Source organism: Hyla sarda, chromosome 1, assembly GCF_029499605.1.
Source record: "Hyla sarda isolate aHylSar1 chromosome 1, aHylSar1.hap1, whole genome shotgun sequence".
Taxonomy (NCBI): domain Eukaryota; kingdom Metazoa; phylum Chordata; class Amphibia; order Anura; family Hylidae; genus Hyla; species Hyla sarda.
In genome coordinates, this window is record NC_079189.1 from 310,248,145 (window position 1) to 310,270,541 (window position 22,397).

The 22,397-nt window shown below is 42.8% G+C and overlaps 1 protein-coding gene across 2 annotated transcripts in view; it reads left to right on the forward strand.

The window, feature by feature from the left end:
- DGKQ (diacylglycerol kinase theta) overlaps positions 1–22,397 on the forward strand; it is a 200,338-nt gene that overhangs the window by 170,813 nt on the left and 7,128 nt on the right. For both annotated transcript variants that reach the window (XM_056518257.1, XM_056518256.1), the window contains 5 exons: positions 3,608–3,789; positions 4,657–4,757; positions 4,847–4,993; positions 6,024–6,135; positions 7,717–7,869. In XM_056518257.1, coding sequence (XP_056374232.1) covers positions 3,608–3,789; positions 4,657–4,757; positions 4,847–4,993; positions 6,024–6,135; positions 7,717–7,869 — 695 coding nt within the window. The remainder of the gene's footprint in view (positions 1–3,607; positions 3,790–4,656; positions 4,758–4,846; positions 4,994–6,023; positions 6,136–7,716; positions 7,870–22,397) is intronic.

Sequence of the window (22,397 nt, forward strand, 5' to 3'; positions counted from 1 at the left end):
GCAGAGGACGTAACTCATCTGCTTCACTGACCCCGCAAGACCTGCCGCCTGACCTACCAAAGTGCAGGCAGGTAAGGAAAATAAACGAAACTATAAAAAGCAGGGGAAGGGGGAATGATGAGGGAGGGGGGAGGGAAAATAAAAAGTAAAACTCACTTGTCTCCCGCACATTCCACAGGTACTGGTGGATTGTGCGGGAGATGCTGATTAAAAGGTAGCGCAGATCCGGGCAAGGTAGGGCTCATTTTAATCAGTGTCTCCCGCACTATTCACCACACCAGTACCTGTGGATAGTGCGGGAGAAAACAAGTGACAGTGCGGGGAGGAGATGCCGCTGGTCACTGATTTAAAGTGGCCGCGCTGTTAATACTTAACAAGCAGATGCTGCTGCGGCCGCTTTAAAACAGTGACCAGAAGACTTATCGGCATATAACACGCAGGCAGAGTTTTTGCCTTAAATTTAAGTTTTAAAAGTGCGTGTTATACGCCGATAAATACGGTGTGTGTGTGTGTGTATTTATGTGTATATATATATATATTTATATATATATATATTTATATTGCAGAAGTAAGAGTGGCACTGTGTGGGATTTTGATCACAGGATCCAGGCGGGTGCTCAGTCCAATCAAAGACTCGACCACAAAGCCCCAAACTTTACAGATCCAAAAAGAAAAGGATGGCACTCCAGTGATCCAGTGAAAAAGTAAATTTTATTCACCAAAAGTGTACAAACATTGTTCACTTTGGGTGAATGAAGTTTACTTTTTTCACTGGATCGCTGGAGTGCCGTCCTTTTTCTTTTTGAATCATATAATTTTCTTCACATTTATTTATTTTTTTTTTTTTAAACACTTAAATTTTTTTTGATGATCATACACATAATTTAGTGGAGTACACATCTATTCTCCACTGAATTATGCCTATGCCTGTCAGTTCTACACTGGCAGACATAGAATAGCAGGTCAGACTCTACCTTAGGTAGAGGCTGGTCAGCTTCTGTTGCCATGACAACAGAGGCCATTGTCAGGCCAGGCCTCTGGTTGCCATGGCAACCATCAGCGCTCTGCTTTCACTTTGCAGAGCGCCTGTTGGTAACAGAGTGAGCTCCCTCCCTCTGTAACCCTTAGACGCTGCGGTCACAGTGACCGCAGCGTCTATAGCAGTGATGGCAAACCTATGGCATGCATGCCACAGGTGGCACGCCGAGCCCCCTCTTTGGGCACGCAGCCATAGTTCGCCATCAGCCCATTCAAGACATCCCTGTGTCCCAAAAGATCTTTTCGGGACACAAGAATGTCCCTGTTACCTTTCTGCGGCCCCACGTTAACTTTAAAAACGCAGGGCCGTAGCAGGGCCATAGCAGTAGATTGTGACCCTGACCAGCGGATCGGTGGTCGGAACACTGAAGTGGGGCAGTACACAGACATACAGCCTCCAGCCATACACTGTATATGGCTGGAGGCTGTATGTCTGTGGGGGAACTGTACTCCAACTAATGTGGGGAACTATACTGCACCTAATGTGGGGGAACTATACTGCACCTAATGTGGGGGAACTATACTGCACCTAATGTGGGGGAACTATACTGCACCTAATGTGGGGGAACTATACTGCACCTAATGTGGGGGAACTATACTGCACCTAATGTGGGGGAACTATACTGCACCTAATGTGGGGGAACTATACTGCACCTAATGTGGGGGAACTATACTGCACCTAATGTGGGGGAACTATACTGCACCTAATGTGGGGGAACTATACTGCACCTAATGTGGGGGAACTATACTGCACCTAATGTGGGGGAACTATACTGCACCTAATGTGGGGGAACTATACTGCACCTAATGTGGGGGAACTATACTGCACCTAATGTGGGGGGAACTGTACTGCCAACCTAATGTGGGGGGAACTGTACTGCCAACCTAATGTGGGGGGAACTGTACTGCCAACCTAATGTGGGGGGAACTGTACTGCCAACCTAATGTGGGGGGAACTGTACTGCCAACCTAATGTGGGGGGAACTGTACTGCCAACCTAATGTGGGGGGAACTGTACGGCCAACCTAATGTGGGGGAAACTATACGGCCAACCTAATGGTGGGGGAAACTATACTGCCAACCTAATGTGGGGGGGAACTATAAACTATCAATAAAAAATAAACAAGTTTGGATAATTGAACTCTGTTGATGTGTTCTTTAAAACAAAAGATGTTAATTAGTTATGGCAACTGTATGAGTTGTTTTTTCTAAACTTAAACCTCAGTATTTTGATTTAATTGCTGTGCTGGCACTTTGAGGGAAAAAAAGCTGGCGTGCATTACGGTTTGGGCACTCGGGCTCAAAAAGGTTCGCCATCACTGGTCTATATGGTTAACTCAGGATCAGAGCGCTGTGGGTGGCCTCCTTCGATTGGCGCCCCTCTCCTCCAATCGCTTCACTGTGTGAAGCAACGAAGGAGAGGGGGAAGGTGGAGACGCCCGCAATATCACTGCCATTGGTCTGTCAGTACTGACAGACCAATAGCAACGATTGCCGGCCAGACCGCTGCGATTGGTCCCTGGCCGGCTTCAGGGATGCTCGGCTGTGCAGCACAGGTGAGCCCAGTAAACTGTTACAGTGCCCAGTGGCGCTGTAACAGTTTAAATACATCAGGTACATGTACATGGTGATGCGGCAAGTCAGTCATAATCACCCCGTACATGTACCTGATATTGCGGGATTGGGTTAATATAGGTCATCAATATCTGATCAATTGAGATCTGACACCTGGCAGTCTACTCTGATTACAGCCTGAAGCACCATGACTACTTAACGCTCCAATGACTGCTTGCCTCTTTACCATATGAAATGGGACGTTTTAAACGTATTTTCTTATTAGAACTAGAGACATTTAAAACTTTTATTTTATCCTATATTGCAGTGTTTTACAAACTCGGTCCTCATGTACCCTCAACAGGTCATGTTTTCAGATTTTCCTTAGTCTGATGCACTGACCATAATTATATCACCTGTAAAAGACTAAGAAAATTCTGAAAACATGACCTGTTGTGGGGTGCTTGAGGACCGGGCTTGGGAAACACTGTTATATAACATGTTGCCAAAATCTGATCACAGCCTTTCTTTAATTTCTGCAAATCCACGTCCACCACTCCCTGCACTCCTGAACTATCCAGAAGTTCCAAATTAAAGTTTAGCTCTGGACTTTTTTTGTGTGAATTTTCCATGTTATTTTAGGAATGTGTCATCAGAAAACAACCAATTGTTTAAATCAAGTTTTTATGTCACACGTTTTTTTATTTTTATTTCTCAGTAACCTTTCCAATCAAAGTCAATGGGATAGATCCTGACTATTGTTGCTTATGTCCATGGAGCTTGCTCTGAAGTAGCATATTTCTTAACGCTGTTTAAAACCAGTTCATGCATCATAATAATGTACAAGAAATGAAAAAAGAGAAAATAGACCAGTTTGGAAGAAAATAACTTGTTTCAGTATTCTGGCTACTTGTTTAACTGCAAATTGTTCTGTTTACTGATCACCACGACCTCAAACATTGGTGTATTTGTGCAACAATTTTACATGTGTGTTTTTTTTTTTTTTTTGTCTCAGGTAATGATCTGGGGAGAGTACTTCGTTGGGGAGCTGGCTACAGTGGGGAGGATCCATATTCAGTCCTCATATCTGTGGATGAAGCTGAAAATGTCCTTATGGACCGTTGGACCATACTTCTTGATGCTCAGGAGGTTGTTGATTCAATGGAAAATGGTATATCTGAACCTGAACCACCAAAGGTATGACTGTAGTTGTTTCTGGTAATGTTTTATGTCTTTATGCTAGTGGTGCTATTATGGATTTCTGTTCTGTCTGGGAGGAAAGGCATTGGGCCACAATTACAGAGATTACCTAACAGTATAATAAATGAAATGTTATAAAATAACAAAGAGCCACTACTCACCCCACCAGTCTTTGTTTACATTTCCTGTAGCAATGACATGTAATGTACATGCTAGTATGAGCAGCATTGCTGCTGAAAGGCATGTCCCCCAACTCCAGACCCTGGCATGTCTTGTCTTCACGAAGTCAATTTTAATGTCCCCCAAAGTTCCCTTGAGGTCCTATGTAAAATACCACTGGTACTCTCCTTTTCTGCTACATTAAGGTCAATTAAGAATTTCTTTTTACTACCAAATAAATTTACTCCTATTTTTTACTTTAAGAATTTCCAAATTTTTCTAATTTTTTCTAATTTATGTGACATACCCCTTACAATTTCTATCTGCTGTTTCCTCAATAGGTTATTTTTCTTTTCTTTTTATAACCTTTCCTGCAGGTACTTTTGTTATACTTCCAGATACCCCCCTTTAATCCTAGCTACCCCGTCTAAAATTCTTGCTAGGATCATCTGCTTCATTCATATTATAGCCTCTCCTCTATCAGACATTTGATCACTATCCTTACTCTGTCACAGAAATTGAGAGAGATGTAGAGCAGCGAACCTGCTAGGCTGATATTTTATTTTAGATTCATGTTTTAATTCATCTGCCCTGTCAGTAAAAGATAGTTTGTCTGTTGATAAAGAACAATTGTGTATACCAATTTTGCAAAGATGTTATGCTTTTTTTCCCTCACAGTTTTTTCATTTTTTTTTTATCTTATAGATTGTGCAAATGAACAACTATTGTGGGATAGGGATTGATGCAGAATTAAGCTTAGACTTTCACCATGCCCGTGAAATCGAGCCTGGTAAATTCAATAGCAGGTAAACTTGACTGTGTGTGCACATGTAGAAAAATATAAGGAAACCTTCTGCTTCTGGTATAGAACATGTATATGGTATTTCTCTTCAAGGTTTCACAACAAAGGCGTGTATGTTAAAGCCGGTTTGCAGAAATTAAGTCACAATCGAAATCTGCACAAAGATCTAAAGCTTCAGGTTGACCAGCAAGAAGTGGAGCTTCCGAATATCGAAGGACTTATCTTTCTAAATATTCCTAGGTAGATAATATGACAAGCCAAATTGATATATTATATGACTGTTATTTTAGGGTTAACCGGCATTGTCACCTACAGACCACTTCACTTATTCCTAAGTAGCAGCCCAACTTTATTTAGGTTTTTTTTAAACAGTCATTCTCACACTGGAAAAAAATGTCATACAATCTGTGCCATTTTTCCATATATGTTTTCAAAGAACACATTGGCCCAAATTCATCAAGCTGTGAGAGAATAAGTGAGTGATTTTATCACATCAACCAATCACAGCTCAGCTAACGAGCTCTGGTAAAGTGAAAGCTGAGCTGTGATTGGTTGCTGTGGGAAAATCTCTCCACTTTCTTTCACACCGTTTGATAAATCTGGGCCCCTGAGTTAAAAAGTATGGCAGGTTTTAAACCTTTTTTTTTTTTTTTTTACAATGTGTGAACCCAGCCTTAGAGAGGACGTTTAACCTAATATCTGTTTTTGTAAACCCAAGCAAATGGGTGCTACCAACCCCTTGCCAAAGGGGCGTGTCCTGACTCATAATACATAAGAACACCATCTAGTTGGATCAATCCGTAGAGCCCTGAACCATGCAGAGTACTAAGAATAGGTGCCCAATAATTATTTCACAGGAAATATTTACTCAGAGATGCTCAAACTGGTGACTGGTCATGTTCAAGCCCTTAACAATAGGTACAGCTGGTGTGGTCCTGCAACAATAAAAAAAATACACAATTTGCGTAGTTGGTGTAGGTTAGAATGAAGCATCATTACAAAAATTAATTAAAATTTTAAGTAGATATATACAATTAAGGGGAAACATCTGTTAGAAAGAGGTGTTTCAATATATCTCACTAAGCACTGCAGAATATATTCTTATAATTACCTGCATAATTAGACACCTCAGACTCTACTCCAGTGCAGTTATATTGAATATTTATTTGATTATTACAATAGGGCAGATAATTTACCAGATCAGAATGTATTCCATTAACTTTCTATTGCTTTTTTTTTTTTTTGTTGTTTTTGTTTTTTTTGTTACCAGTTGGGGTTCAGGAGCTGATTTGTGGGGCTCTGATAATGATAATCGATATGGAAAGCCAAGAATAGATGATGGTTTGCTTGAAGTTGTTGGGGTAACTGGAGTGGTTCACATGGTGAGTCTGTTAACATAGTAACATAGTTCATAAGGTTGAAAAAAGACCAGAGTCCATCTAGTTAAACCTATATCCCTAATGAATCCCTACTGAGTTGATCCAGAGGAAGACAAAAAACCCTCATACTAGAGGTAAAAATTCCTTCCCGGCTCCAAATATGGCAGTCAGAATAAATCCCTGGATCAACATGCTGTCCCTAAATATCTAGTATACATAACCAGCGATGCTATTATTCTCCAGAAAAGCATCCAGACCCCTTTTGAATAATTTTACAGAGTTCATTCACCATGACCATCTCCTCAGGCAGAGAATTCCACAGTCTCACTGCTCTTACAGTAAAGAACCCCCGTCTGTGCTGGTGTAGAAACCTTCTTTCCTCTAGATATGGAGGATGCCCCCTTGTTATAGATACAGTCCTGGGTATAAATAGATCATGGGAGAGATCTCTGTTCTGCCCACCTGATATATTTATACATAGTTATTAGGTCTCCCCTAAGCCTTCTTTTTTCTAAGCTAAATAACCCTAATTCTAATAATCTTTCTGGGTACTGTAGTCCTCCCATTCCCCGTATTACCCTGGTTGCCCGTCTTTGAACCCTCTCCAGCTCCACTATATCTTTCTTGTACACTGGTGCCCATTGTACACAGTATTCCATGTGTGGTCTGACTAGTGATTTGTACAGCGGTAGAATTATTTCCTTGTCGTGGGCATCTATGCCCCTATTGATGCACCCCATGATTTTATTTGCCTTGGCTGCAGCTGCCCGACACTGGTCACTACAGCTAAATTTACTATTAACTAAGACCCCTAAATCCTTTTCCATGTCAGTCGGCCCAAGTGTTCTCCCATTTAATACATAATCCCAGCCCGGATTTCTCCTCCCCATGTGCATTACCTTACATTTATCAGTGTTGAACCTCATCTGCCACTTCTCAGCCCAAACCTCCAACCTATCCAGATCCATTTGTAACTGTTCACTATATAACATTTCTACTAGGACACCTTAATATTTTCGGTTTTAAGTCAAATATTAAAATTAGGTTCAGTTTGTAAGTAAACAACTCAAGGTGATAGTTTTAGAAAACTTAAAAATATTCCATTTTACCAATTCTATTACAGTGTAAGAAATGTCATTAGAAGATTTATAAAGTAAAGAAATTTAAATATTTTAACATTTAGACTCCATTTCTATCTGACATAAGTGGAGGCTAAGCATAAAGGATTATTTAAAACTATTTCCAGGTTAAATGTTTTTTAAAGCATTCTGTCAGGGGCCGTTTTTTTTTTTTTCTTTGTAAAACACCTTTTCTTTTTAATCAAAAGACTGTCCAGTCAGGGGATGGTTAACCTACTGTATAACTGAGTCATAGCTGATATTTTACATCCTGATATCTACAATTCCATTCTAAATCTACCTTATACAAGGACCTAAGAAATTGCTAAGAACAGATAAAGTATAGTAACTTGAATAATATGCCCTAGCTCTACCTGTTTTTGCACATTTTAGGTGTAATTGTGACTTTCAACAAAATGTCAGCATCTCACTTTCTTTATTTTTTTATTGCATGCTGTGTTGCTAGGGCCAAGTTCAAGGAGGACTTCGTTCAGGTATTCGAATTGCACAGGGTTCCTATTTCCGTGTAACACTTCTAAAACCTATTCCAGTCCAAGTAGATGGTGAGCCCTGGATTCAGCCACCAGGACAAATAATTATTTCTGCTGCAGGACCAAAGGTAAGACAAAAAACAAAACAAAAAATATGCTAGTAAGACACCTAGTTATAGCACATTTCAGATAATCCAAGTGTTTTTTTTTGTTTTTTCTTCTATTATTTTTTTTAACAGAGGACTTCAATAACATTTTCAAATACTGGGGCACAATATTTAATGAAATAAGCTTGGAGAACACTATAGTGTTTATTGCCAAAATGGAGCTGGCAGTATTGCTATATTTTATTTATGGATTGTTTATTTTATGGCTGGGCTCACACTAGCTTAACACTAAGTCTATGTTCATACGGCAGAAATTCTGCACAGTATGAATATTCTGCAATAATTCTGCTCAGAAATCAATTTCCCATTCACTTCTATGAAATTCCTGCAGCAGAAATTCAGCTGTGTGAATGGGACAGCAGAATCCCATTGAAGTGTATTAACTATAAATTTATGCAGAAATTATATACAGAATTCCTTGCAAAAATTCTGGCGTGTGAACATGCCTCTGTGTCCGTATTATGGTTGCAAGTCCCACCCAGACTGAAGGTCTGATGACCCAAACTGATATCGGTTTGGGTCATCAGACCTGCAATTGAGTTGGGACATGTGATGGGAATTCAGATACAAAAAAGCATGCATATTACGCTAATGTAAACCCAGCCTCAGTTGCATTTTAAATGACTTATTTTTTAGTAACTGTATCTTCCAACAAGGCAACATTTTGTGTTGTGAAGGCCAAGTTCAAGGAGGTGTGCATTACATCAATCAGGTTAAAGGGGTACTCTAGTGGAAAAAAATGTTCTTATCAACTGGTGCCAAAAAGTTAAACAGATTTGTAAATTATACACTAATACATAAACAAATAAATATATCAACCACGCTGCAGGGTACTGTGGGCTATAGTCCCTGCTGCGTTACTCCGGTGCGCTTCCCTGTAAAGCGCCCAATAGATGAATAATAAAATCTAAATAAAATAGGAGTACGCGCTGGGTAAAATAGCAAGAGAGCAATGCATGAGAAAGAAATAGTGGCCTACCTTCCACCTAGTAGTGCTTCAGTAATGGCAGTGATGCTCTGAAATATGAGTATAATATATTAAAAATAGTCGCAAATAGCTACTGAATAGATAAGGTAATATATTACATATGGAGATACCTGATATAAAAATGCCATATAAAATGAACAATCGGTTGAGTGGTTTATCTAGCAGCAATAAGATGAATCCTTCCTTTGATGTAGTGGGCCCGTTTTAGGGGTGCCCCAGCGCTGCAATTGTGTTAAACAACAAGCTTATTAAAGTCTTGGATATGCGGGGATACATCGCTTCCCTGGTGAAAAAGGTACCTGATGTCTCCTGAAGATCGGGATGGTCTCCCTCCAAGGAGGTGATCTTCGAACGGAGTAGCGGGAGAACGCTCCGGCCAGTAGCGTCTCGACCAGCTAGCGTCCTCATTGAAAGTGGCTCGATGGTATGAGCGTATGATAGTGACGTCACTATAGGGGCACAGAGAGTCCACAAAGCTATCAACGCGTTTCGGAAGCACAGCGGATTTCCTTCGTCGGGATACACTATGTGGGTGTGTGGCCAGTATTTGTAGGAGATCCCGAGCTGGGAATTAACCCTATGTTCGTTCATCTGGGTGAGTGACCATTATGATCTATATGTGATTTAGCGCTATAGAATTAGTGATGCAATACTTTTAGAGCAAGAAGCCAAATAGTTCCATCTCCTCATTAAGTCCAAAGGGGGCCATAGAAAAGGCTTGGCCATAGGCTTGGAAAAAATTGCTCCACACTGGCGAGGGGGTAATTTTATTGCACAACTGTCCCCATCGGAAAGCCAATGGATTTCAATCTGAACTCTATGTCCCCCTTTGGACTTAATGAGGAGATGGAACTATTTGGCTTCTTGCTCTAAAAGTATTGCATCACTAATTCTATAGCGCTAAATCACATATAGATCGTAATGGTCACTCACCCAGATGAACGAACATAGGGTTAATTCCCAGCTCGGGTTCTCCTACAAATACTGGCCACACACCCACATAGTGTATCCCGACGAAGGAAATCCGCTGTGTTTCCAAAACGCGTTGATAGCTTTGTGGACTCTCTGTGCCCCTATAGTGATGTCACTATCATACGCTCATACCATCGAGCCACTTGCAACTAGGACGCTAGCTGGTCGAGACGCTACTGGCCGGAGCGTTCTCCCGCTACCCCGTTCGAATATCACCTCTTTGGAGGGAGACCATCCCGATCTTCAGGAGACATCAGGTACCTTTTTCACCAGGGAAGCGATGTATCCCCGCATATCCAAGACTTTAATAAGCTTATTGTTTAACACAATTGCAGTGCTGGAGCACCCCTAAAACGGGCCCACTACATCAAAGGAAGGATTCGTCTTATTGCTGCTAGGTAAACCACTCAACCGATTGTTCATTTTATATGGCATTTTTATATCAGGTATATCCATATGTAATATATTACCTTATCTATTCAGTAGCTATTTGCGACTATTTTTAATATATTATACTCATATTTCAGAGCATCACTGCCATTACTGAAGCACTACTAGGTGGAAGGTAGGCCACTATTTCTTTCTCATGCATTGCTCTCTTGCTATTTTACCCAGCGCGTACTCCTATTTTATTTAGATTTTTAAATTACTTCTAGTTAAAAAATCTTAACCCTTCCAGTACTTATCAGCTGCTGTATGCTCCAGGGGAAGTTGTGGAGTTCTTTTCCTGACACATACAGAGGTGTCAGCAGAGAGCACTGTGGTCAGATTGAACTTTCCAGAGCAGGAGAGGCTTTCTCTGAGTATTTATTTGTTCAAGTTCTGGACAGAGGTGTCAGCAGAGAGCAAGCACTGTGCTCAGACAGAAAAGAACTACACAACTTCTTTTGCAGCATACAGCAAAGTACTGGAATGCTTAAGATTTTTAAATAGAAGTCTTTTTTTTTTTTTTTTTACTAATCTGTGTTTTGTAAGTTTTTGGCACCAGTTGATTTGGAAAAAATAGTTTTCCACCAGAGTACCCCTTTTAAGCTGCTGTCCAAATGCCATAACATTAAGGCAAGGCAAAAAGATAACGGTCGGAACCAAACCTAATAGCAGCTTGTGTTTCCATTCAAATCTAATTCTTTCATACAATTGAAATTTTATTAAATTACATACACAACAGAAGTATTACCATTGTTAAAGATTTATATCTGGGTTGACTGCTTTGGAATTCCTTTAAAGGAGATCTGCATTATATAACACTTATCCCCTATAATGCAGATAGGGGATAAGTGTCTGATCACGAGGGGTCCGAACGCTGGGACCCCCGCAATCTCCTGTACAGGGTACAGGCATTGCCGGGGCCCCTTAAAGGAGATCGTGGGGGGTCCCAGCATTCATGATCAGACACTTTATCCCATATCCTGCGGCATAAGTGTTCTTAACCCCTTAAGGACCCTTGACGTACGCCTACGTCATGACACCCTGGTACTTAAGGACCCATGACATACGCGTACGTCATGGAGAATTCCGGCCCCCGCCGCGCACCGGGCGGGGATCGGACCGGGATGCCTGCTGAAATCATTCAGCAGGCATCCCGTACAAAGGCCCAGGGGGGTCATTATACCCCCCATGTCGGCGATTGCGGCAAATCGCAAGTGAATTCACACTTGCGATTCCAAGTCATTACGGGTCTATGGTGACCCGAAATAGAAGGGGGATCGTGGGTGTCCATGACACCCACAATCCCCCTGAAGGGATAGGAGTGAGGTGGCAGGGGTGCCACCCCTCCTATCCCTGCTATTGGTGGGCTAGACGCGACCACCAATAGCAGATCGGGGGCAGGGGGTTAACTTTCGTTTTCCCCGTCCTGCCCACCCACAATAGGCGGGGCAGGACGGGGAAACCCGACAAGGACTGGCGCCGAAGATCCACTTACCGATCCGGAGGCTGCGGGCGACGGAGATCAGCGGGTGGCGACGGAGATCGGCGGGCGGCGACGTCGAGCGGTTGGATCCTACGGAAGCCGGTGAGTTGCCTAGCGAAATCTGGAGGGTACAGTCTGAGACCACTAGATAGTGGTCTCTAACTGTAGCCCTCCAGATGTTGCAAAACTACAACTCCCAGCATGCCCAGACAGCTGTTTGGGCATACTGGAATATGTAGTTTTGCAACAGCTGGAGGGCTACAGTTTGAGACCACTATCTAGTGGTCTCTAAACTGTATCCCTCCAGATCTTGCAAAACTACAACTCCTAGCATGCCCAAACAGCTGTTTGCTGTCCGGGCATGCTGGGATTTTTAGTTTTGCAACAGCTGGAGGACCACAGTTTGGAGATCACTTTGCAGTGGTCTCTAAAACTGTAGCCCTCCAGATGTTGCAAAACTGCAAATCCCAGCATGCCCAAACAGCTGTCTCGGCATGCTGGGAGTTGTAGTTGGGTACCTCCAGCTGTTGCATAACTACATCTCCCAGCATGCCCTTTGGTGATCAGTACATGCTGGGAGTTGTAGTTTTGCAACAGCTGGAGGCACACTGGTTGGAAAATACTGAGTTAGATAACAGAACCTAACTGAAGGTTTTCCAACCAGTGTGCCTTCAGCTGTTGCAAAATTACAACTCCCAGCATGCACGGTCTGTCAGTGCATGCTGGGAGCTGTAGTTTTGAAACAGCTGGAGGTTTGCCCCCCCCCCCCCCCCCATGTGAATGTACAGGGTACATTCACACGGACAGGTTTACAGTAAGTTTATTGCTTCAAGTTTGGGCTGCGGCAAATTTTTTGCCGCAGTGCAAACTCCTAGAGGGAAACTCACTGTAACACACTAGTGTGAATGTACCCTAAAAACACTACACTACACTACACTAACACATAATAAAGAGTAAAACACTACATATACACCCCTTACACTGCCCCCCCCCCCCAATAAAAATTTAAAACGTATTGCCCCATACTTTTTATTTTCACAAGCGTTAAAAGGAAAAAAAGACCCCTAAAATTTGTAACGCAATTTCTCCTGAGTACAGAAATACCCCATGTGTGGTCGTAAAATGCTCTGCGGACGCACAACAAGGCTCAAGAGTGAGAGCGCACCATGTACATTTGAGGCCTAAATTGATGATTTGCACAGGGGTGGCCGATTTTCCAGTGGTTCTGACATAAACGCAAAAAAATTAATACCCACATGTGATCCCATTTTGGAAACTACACCCCTCACGGAATGTAATAAGGGGTACAGTGAGCTTTTACGCCCCACTGGTGTCTGACAGATTTTTGGAACAGTGGTACATGAAAATGAAAAAATGTAATTTTTCATTTGCACAGCCCACTGTTCCAAACATCTGTCAAACGCCAGTGGGGTGTAAATACTCACTTCACCCCTTATTAAATTCTGTGAGGGGTGTAGTTTCCAAAATAGGGTCAAATGTGGGGGGGGGGGGGTCCACTGTTCTGGCCCCACGGGGGGCTTTGTAAATGCACATGGCCCCTGACTTCCATTACAAACAATTTTTTTCTCAAAAGCTCAATGGCGCTCCTTCTCTTCTGAGCATTGTAGTGCGCCAGCAGAGCACTTGACGTCCACACATGGGGTATTTCCATACTCACAAGAGATGGGGTTTCAAATTTTGGGGGGCATTTTGTCCTATTACCCCTTGTAAAAATTTTACATTTGAGGGAAAACTAGCATTTTAGTGAGAAAAAAAAAAAATATCGTTTTCATATCCAACTTTAACGAAAAGTCATCAAACACCTGTGGGATGTTAAAGCTCACTGGACCCCTTGTTACGTGCCTTGAGGGGTGTAGTTTCCAAAATAGTATGCCATGTGTTTTTTTTTTTTTTTTTTTCTGTTCTGGCAGCATAGGGGCTTCCTAAATGTGACATGCCCCCCAAAAACCATTTCAGAAAAACTCACTCTCCAAAATCCCATTGTCGCTCCTTCCCTTCTGAGCCCTCTACTGTGCCCGCTGAATACTTGACATACAAATATGAGGTATTTTCTTACTCGAGAGAAATTGGGTTACACATTTTAGGAAGATTTCTCTCCTTTTACCCCTTGTAAAAATTCAATAACTGGGTCTACAAGAACATGCAAGTGTAAAAAATGAAGATTTAGAATTTTCTCCTTCAATTTGCTGCTATTCCTGTGAAACACCTAAAGGGTTAACAAACCTTTTGAATGTCATTTTGAATACTTTGGGGGTGTAGTTTTTATAATGGGGTAATTTATAGGGTATTTCTAATAAGAAGACCCTTCAAATCCACTTCAAACCTGAACTGGTCCCTGAAAAATTTCGATTTTGAAAATTTTGTGAAAAATCTGAAAATTGCTGCTATACTTTGAAGCCCTCTGATGTCTTCCAAAAGTAAAAACATGTCAACTTTATGATGGAAACATAAAGTAGACATTTTGTATTTGCGAATCAATATATAATTTATTTGGAATATTCGTTTTCCTTATAAGCAGAGAGCTTCAAAGTAAAAAAAAATGCAAAATTTTCAATTTTTTCATAAAATTTGGGAATTTTTCACCAAGAAATGATGCAAGTATCAACATTTTTTTACCACTAACATAAAGTAGAATATCTCACGAAAAAACTATCTCGGGAATCAGAATGAAAGGTAAAAGCATCCCAGAGTTATTAATGTTTAAAGTGACAGTGGTCAGATGTGCAAAAAATGGCCGTGTCCTACAGTGAAAATTGGCCTGGTCCTTAACCTCTTAAAGACGCAGGGCGTATGGATACGCCCTGCATTCAGAGTCCTTAAGGACACAGGGCGTATCCATACGCCCGTGGGAATTCCGGTCCCCACCGCTAGCCGGTTGGGGACCGGAGCCGGATGCCTGCTGAAATCGTTCAGCAGGCACCCTGGCATATCGCCCAGGGGGGTCATTATGCCCCCCCATGTCGGCGATCGCCGCAGATCGCTGGACAATTCAGTCCAGCGATCTGCGGCGATTTCGGGTCAATTGGGTCTCCAGTGACCCGGAATTACTGGCTGTTCGGGGCCGTCTCTGACGGCCCCGAACAGCCAGAGCCTGCAGGGGTGAGGTGGCACTGGTGCCACCTCACGATCGCCCTGATTCGTCGGCCGGATTACAGGCCGACCAATCAGGGCGCCTGCTGCGGGTGTTACTCCCGCACCCGCTCCGCCCCTCTTCCGGAGGGCGTGAGCGGGTGCGGGAAGACGACCCCGGGTGCTTTGGACCCCGATCCCCGGCGTCCATGTTGGGATCGGGGCCCCAGGAGCGACGGCGGCGGCGAGGGACAGTCCTGCGATGGAGCAGCAGCAGGAGGTGAGTTACAGCCTCCTGCTGTTGCTTAGCAACAGCTCCCAGCATGCAAAAAGGGCCTTATGGGCATGCTGGGACTTATGGTTATGCAACAGCTGGAGGCACATTTTTCTATGGAAAAGTGTACCTTCAGCTGTTGTATAACTACAACTCCCAGCTTGCACAAACAGCTAAAGTGCATGCTGGGAGTTGTAGTGGTGCATCTGCTGGTTGCATAACTACAACTCCCAGCATGCCCATTGGCTGTTGGTGACTGCTGAGAGTTGTAGTTTTGCAACAGCTGAAGGCACACTGGTTGTGAAACCCATTTTTTTTTTTTTACCTAACTCAGTGTTTCACGACCGGTGTGCCTCCAGCTGTTGCAAACTACAACTCCCAGCAGTCACCTTACACCATGCACCGTACATGCTGGGAGTTGTAGTTTTGCAACAGCTGGAGGCACACTGGTTTTGAAACACTGAGTAAGGTCACAAACTCAGTGATACATAACCAGTGTGCCTACAGCTGTTGCAAAACTAAAACTCTCAGCTTGTACAGTCTGTCAGCGCATGCTGGGAGTTGTAGTTTTGCAACAGCTGGATGCCCCCCCCCCCCAATGTGAATGTACAGGGTACACTCACATGGGCGGAGGCTTACAGTAAGTATCGGGCTGCAAGTTTGAGCTGCAGCAAATTTTCTGCAACAGCTCAAACTGCCAGCGAGAAACTACTGTGAACCCCCGCCCGTGCGACTGTACCCTAAAAACACTACACTAACAAAAAATAAAATAAAAAGTAAAAAACACTACATATACACATACACAGCCCCCCTCCCCAATAAAAATGAAAAACGTCTGGTACGCCACGGTTTCCAAAACGGAGCCTCCAGCTGTTGCAAAACAACAACTCCCAGTATTGTCGGACAGCCGTTGACTGTCCAGGCATGCTGGGAGTTTTACAACAGCTGGAGGCACCCTGTTAGGGGAATTCTACGCCAGTGATTCCCAATGTCCACCCGTATGCAATCCCTAATTTAGGCCTCAAATGCGCATGGCGCTCTCACTTTGGAGCCCTGTCGTATTTCAAGGCAACAGTTAAGGGTCACATATGGGGTATCGCCGTACTCGGGAGAAATTGTGTTAAAAATTTTGGGGGGTATTTTCTGCTTTTACCCTTTTTAAAAATGTAACATTTTTGGGAAAAGAAGCATTTTAGGTAAAAAAAAATATATATTTTTTTACATATGCAATAGTCGTGAAACGCCTGTGGGGTATTAAGGTTCACTTAACCCCTTGTTACATTCCCGAGGGCTCTATTTTCCAAAATGGTATGCCATGTGGGTTTTTTTTTGTTGTCCTGGCACCATAGGGGCTTCCTAAATGCGGCATGCCCCCAGAGCAAAATTTGCTTTCAAAAAGCCAAATGTGACTCCTTCTCTTCTGAGACCTGTAGTGCGCCAGCAGAGCACTTTTCACCCCCTTATGGGGTGTTTTCTGAATCGGGAGAAATTGGGCTTCAAATTTTGGGGGGTATTTTCTGCTTTAAGCCTTTGTATAAATGTAAATTTTTTGGGAAACCAAGCATTTTAGGTAAATTTTTTTTTTTTTTTTTACATATGCAAAAGTCGTGAAACACCTGTAGGGTATTAAGGTTCCCTTTACCCCTTGTTACGTTCCCCGAGGGGTCTAGTTTGCAAAATGGTATGCCATGTGTTTTTTTTTTTTGCTGTCCTGGCACCATAGGGGCTTCCTAAATGCGGCATGCCCCCAGAGCAAAATTTCCTTCTAAAAAGCCAAATGTGACTCCTTCTCTTCTGAGACCTGTAGTGCGCCAGCAGAGCACTTTTCACCCCCATATGGGGTGTTTTCTGAATCGGGAGAAATTGGGCTTCAAATTTTGGGGGGTATTTTCTGCTATTACCCTTTTTAAAAATGTAAAACTTTAGGGAAACCAAGCATTTTAGGTAAAAAATTATTTTTTTTTTTACATATGCAAAAGTCATGAATCACCTGTGGGGTATTAAGGTTCACATTACCCCTTGTTACGTTCCCCGAGGGGTCTAGTTTCCAAAATGGTATGCCATGTGGGGTTTTTTGCTGTTCTGGCACCATAGGTGCTTCCTAAAGGTGACATGCCCCCCCAAAAACATTTGACGCTCCTTCCCTTCTGAGCCCTCTACTGCGCCCGCCGAACAATTAACATAGACATATGAGGTATGTGCTTACTCGAGAGAAATTGGGTTTCAAATACAAGTAAAAATTTTCTCCTTTTTACCCCTTGCAAAATTTCTAAAATTGGGTCTACAAGAACATGCGAGTGTAAAAAATGAAGATTGTGAATTTTCTCCTTCACTTTGCTGCTATTCCTGTGAAACCCCTAAAGGGTTAAAACGCTTACTGAATGTCATTTTGAATACTTTGGGGGGTGCAGTTTTTATAATGGGGTCATTTATGGGGTATTTCTAATATGAAGACCCTTCAAATCCACTTCAAACCTGAACTGGTCCCTGAAAAAAAGAGAGTTTCAAAATTTTGTGAAAAATTGGAAAATTGCTGCGGAACTTTGAAGCCCTCTGGTGTCTTCCAAAAGTAAAAACTCATCAATTTTATGATGCAAACATAAAGTAGACATATTGTATATGTGAATTAAAAAAAATTATTTGGAATATCCATTTTCCTTACAAGCAGAGAGCTTCAAAGTTAGAAAAATGCAAAATTTTCAAATTTTTCATCAAATTTTGGGATTTTTCACCAAGAAAGGATGCCAGTTACCAAAAAATTTTACCACTAAGTTAAAATAGAATATGTCACGAAAAAACATTCTCGGAATCAGAATGATAACTAAAAGCATTCCAGAGTTATTATTGTTTAAAGTGACAGTGGTCAGATTTGCAAAAAATGGCCGAGTCCTTAAGGTGAAAAAGGGCTCAGTCCTTAAGGGGTTAAAGTGGTACTCAGGTGGAAAAAGTTTTTTTTTTTTTTTTTTCTTAAATCAACTGGTGCCAGAAAGTTAAACAAATTTGTAAATTTCTTCTATTAAAAAATCTTAATCTTTCCAGTACTTATGAGCTGCTGAATACTACAGAGGAAATTCTTCTCTTTTTGGAACACAGTTCTCTCTGCTGACATCACGAGCCCAGTGCTCTCTGCTTCAGTTCCTAAAATGGACAGAGATGTCAGCAGAGAGGACTGTGCTCGTGATGTCAGCAGAGAGCTCTGTGTTCCAAAAAAAAAGAATTTCCTCTGTAGTTTTCAGCAGCTCATAAGTACTGGAAGAATTAAGATTTTTTAATAGAAGTAATTTACAAATCTGTTTAACTTTCTGACACCAGTTGATTTAAAAAAAGAAAAAAAAAAGTTTTCCACTGGAGTACCCGTTTAACCCCTTAAAGGGGTATTCCGCCCCTAGACATTTTATCCCCTATCCAAAGGATAGGGGATAAAATGTCAGATCGCCGTGGTCCCGCTGCTGGGGACCCCCGGGATCCCCACTGCGGCACCGCGCTATCATTACAGCACAGAGCGAGTTCGCTCTGTGCGTAATGACGGGCGATACGGGGGACGAAGCAGCGTGACGTCATGGCTCCGCCCCTCGTGACTTCACGGCCCGTCCCCTTAATGCAAGTCTATGGGAGGGGGCGTGACGACCGCCACGCCCCCTCCCATAGACTTGTATTGAAAGGGGCGGGCCGTGACATCACGAGGGGCGGAGCCATGATGTAACGATGCTCCGGCCCCTGTACTTCCCATCATTACGTGCAGAGCGAACTTGCTCTGTGCTGTAATGATCCCAGGGGTCCCCAGCAGCGGCACCACGGAGATCTGACATCTTATCCCCTATCCTTTGGATAGGGGATAAAATGTCTAGGGGCGGAATACCCCTTTAAGGAACCAGCCAATTTTCAGTGTAGGACCAGACCATTTTTTGCACATCTGACCACTGTCAATTTAAGCATTTATAACTCTGGGATGCTTTTACCTTTCATTCTGATTCCGAGATTTTTTTGTTTTAGTCACATATTCTACTTTATGTTAGTGGTAAAATTTTGTCGATACTTGCATCATTTCTTGGTGAAAAATTCCCAAAAATTGGAAATTTTGCATTTTTTTTTACTTTGAAGCTCTCTGCTTATAAGGAAAATGAATATTCCAAATAAATTATATATTGATTCACATATACAATATGTCTACTTTATGTTGGTATCATAAAGTTTACATGTTTTTACTTTTGGAAGACAGCAGAGGGCTTCCACAAATTTTTCACAAAATTTTCAAAATCCTAATTTTTTAGAGACCAGTTCAGTTTTGAAGTGGATTTGAAGGGCCTTCATTTAAGAAATACCCCATTATAAAAAATGCACCCCTCAAAGTATTCAAAATGACATTCAAAAAATGTGTTAACCCTTTAGGTGTTTCACAGGAATAGCAGAATTAAAAATCTTCATTTTTTACACTGTCATGTTCTTGTAGACCCAGTTTTTGAACTTTTACAAGGGGTAAAAGGAGTGAAATCTTCCTAATAATGTGTAACCCAATTTTTCTCGAGTAAGGAAATACCTCATATGTGGATGTCAAGTGCTCTGTGGGTGCACTAGAGGGCTCAGAAGGGAAGAAGCGACAGTGGGATTTTGGAGAGTGAGTTATTCTGAAAAAGTTTTTGGGGGCCATGTCACATTTAATCCTTTAAGGACTCATGACGTATGCATACGTCTCGGCACCCTGGGCTTTAAGGACCCATGACGTATGAGTACGTCATGGCGTTTTCCGGTCTCTGCCGCTCACTGGGCGGAGATTGGAACGGCATGCCTGCTGAAATCCTTCAGCAGGCATGCCGTGCAAATGCTGAGGGGGGTCCCGGGACCTCCCCATGTCGGCGATCGCAGAAAATCGCATGTCAATTCAGACATACGATTTTCTCCTATTCCGGGCTGATCGGGTCTCTGGTGACCCGATCACTCGGAAAATTGTGATTATCGGAGCGGTCAGTGACAGCCCTGATCATCTTGCAGGGTAGAAGTGAAGTCGCAATGCTGCGATCTCCTCCTATCCCCTGCCATTAGTCAGAATTGATTCTGACCAATGGCAAAGCAGGACAGTTCTGGCCACCCCTGGATGTCGAGGGGATCGTGGAAGGAAGATGGAGGACAGGTACCTTACCTGAAGATGCCTGGGAACAGCTGATCGTCGCTGGAGACTGCTGGATCCTTGCTCAGGTAGGGAAGCGACGGTGGGGGGGATGGAAAGTGAAAGTACAGTGATCTTTACTGTGGCAACCACTAGGAAGGCCAAACTGCAACTCCCAGCATGCCCAGACAGCCAAAGGCTGTCTGGGCATGCTGGGAGTTGTAGTTTTGCAACATCTGGAGGGTCACAGTTTGGTGACCACTGTTACAGTGGTGCCCAAACGGTAGCCTTCCAGATGTTGCCAAACTACAACTCTCAGCATGCCTAGACTACCCAGGCATGCTGGGAGTTGTAGTTCTGTAACATATGTCCCTTCAGATTTAGCAATTTTCATGACATTTTTTAAAATTGCTGCTCTACTTTGAAGCCCTCTAATTTAAAAAAAAAGTAAAAAGATGTCCATTTTATGATGCCAACATAAAGTGGATATATTGAGGGAGATTTATCAAAACCTGTGCAGAGGAAAAGTTGCCCAGTTGCCCATAGCAACCAATCAGATTGCTTCTTTCATTTTGCAGAGGCCTTGTTAAAAATGAAAGAAGCAAGCTGATTGGTTGCTATGGGCAACTGGGTAACTTTTCCTCTGGACAGGTTTTGATAAATCTCCCCCATTGTATTTGTGAATAAAAATAAAATTTATTGGGAATATCCATTTTCCTTGCAAGTAGAGAGCTTCAACGTTAAAAAAATGCTAAATTTTCCAAATTTTCATGAAATGCAAGTAACGACGAAAATTTACCACCAAAATAAAGTAGAATATGTCACGAAAAAAAATATCAGAATGATAACTAAAAGCATCCCAGAGTTATTAATGTTTAAAGTGACAGTGGTCAGATGTTCAAAAAATGGCCGGGTCCTAAGGTGTAAAATGGCTGGGTCCTTAAAGGGGTAGTCCAGTGGTGAAAAACTTATCCCCTATCCTAAGGATAGGGGATAAGTTTGAGATCGCGGGGGGTCCGACCGCTGGGGCTCCCTGCGATCTCTCTGTACAGGGCCCTGGCTCTCCGGCAAGATAGCGGGTGTCGACCCCCGCACGAAGCGGCGGCCGACACGCCCCCTCAATACATCTCAATGGCAGAGCCGGAGATTGCCGAAGGCAGCGCTTCGGCTCTGCCATAGAGTTGTATTGAGGGGCGTGTCGGCCGCCGCTTCGTGCGGAGGTCAACACGCCCCATTCCCGCGGGCTGTCGGGGCTCCGTACAGGAGATCGCAGGGGGCCCCAGCAGTCGGACCCCCTGCGATCTGCAACTTATCCCCTATCCTTAAGATAGGGGATAAGTTGTTCACCACTGGACTACTCCTGTAAGGGGTTAAGAAGCCCCTATGGTGCCAGAACAGCAAAAAAAAAAAAAAAAAACCCTACATCGCATACTATTTTGGAAACTACACGCCTCAAGGAACATAACAAGGGGGGTACAGTGAGTACACCCCACAGGTGTTTGACATCTTTTTGTTAAAGTTGGATGTGTAAATGAAAAAAAAAGTTTTTTCCCCAAATTTTACATTTTTACAAGGGGTAATAGGAGAAAATGCCCCCCAAATGTGAACCCCCCCCCCGCCCACATGTGACCCCATTTTGGAAACTACACCCCTCACAGAATTTAATAAGGGGTGCAGTGAGTATTTACACCCCACTGGCATTTGACAGATCTTTGGATCTTTTGTTCTGGCACCAGAAGGGCTTTGTAAACACACGTGGCCTTCAATTTCGGACAAATTTTCTCTTCAAAAGCCCAATGGCGCACCTTCTCTTCTGAGCATTGTAGTTTGCCCGCAGCGCACTATAAATCCACACATGGGGTATGTTCTTACTCAGAAGAAATGAGGTTACAAATTTTGGGGGGCGCTTTTTCCTATTTTCCCTTGTGAAAATGAAAAATTTTGGGTAACACCAGCTTTTTAGTGAAAAAAATATTTTTTTCATTTTCCCATCCAACTTTAACGAAAATTTGTCCTGTGGGGTGTTAAGGCTCACTATACCAATTGTTACGTTCCGTGAGGGGTGTAGTTTCCAAAATGGGGTCACATGTGGGTATAAATTTTTTAGCGTTTATGTCAGAACCGCTGTAAAATCAGCCACCCCTGTGCA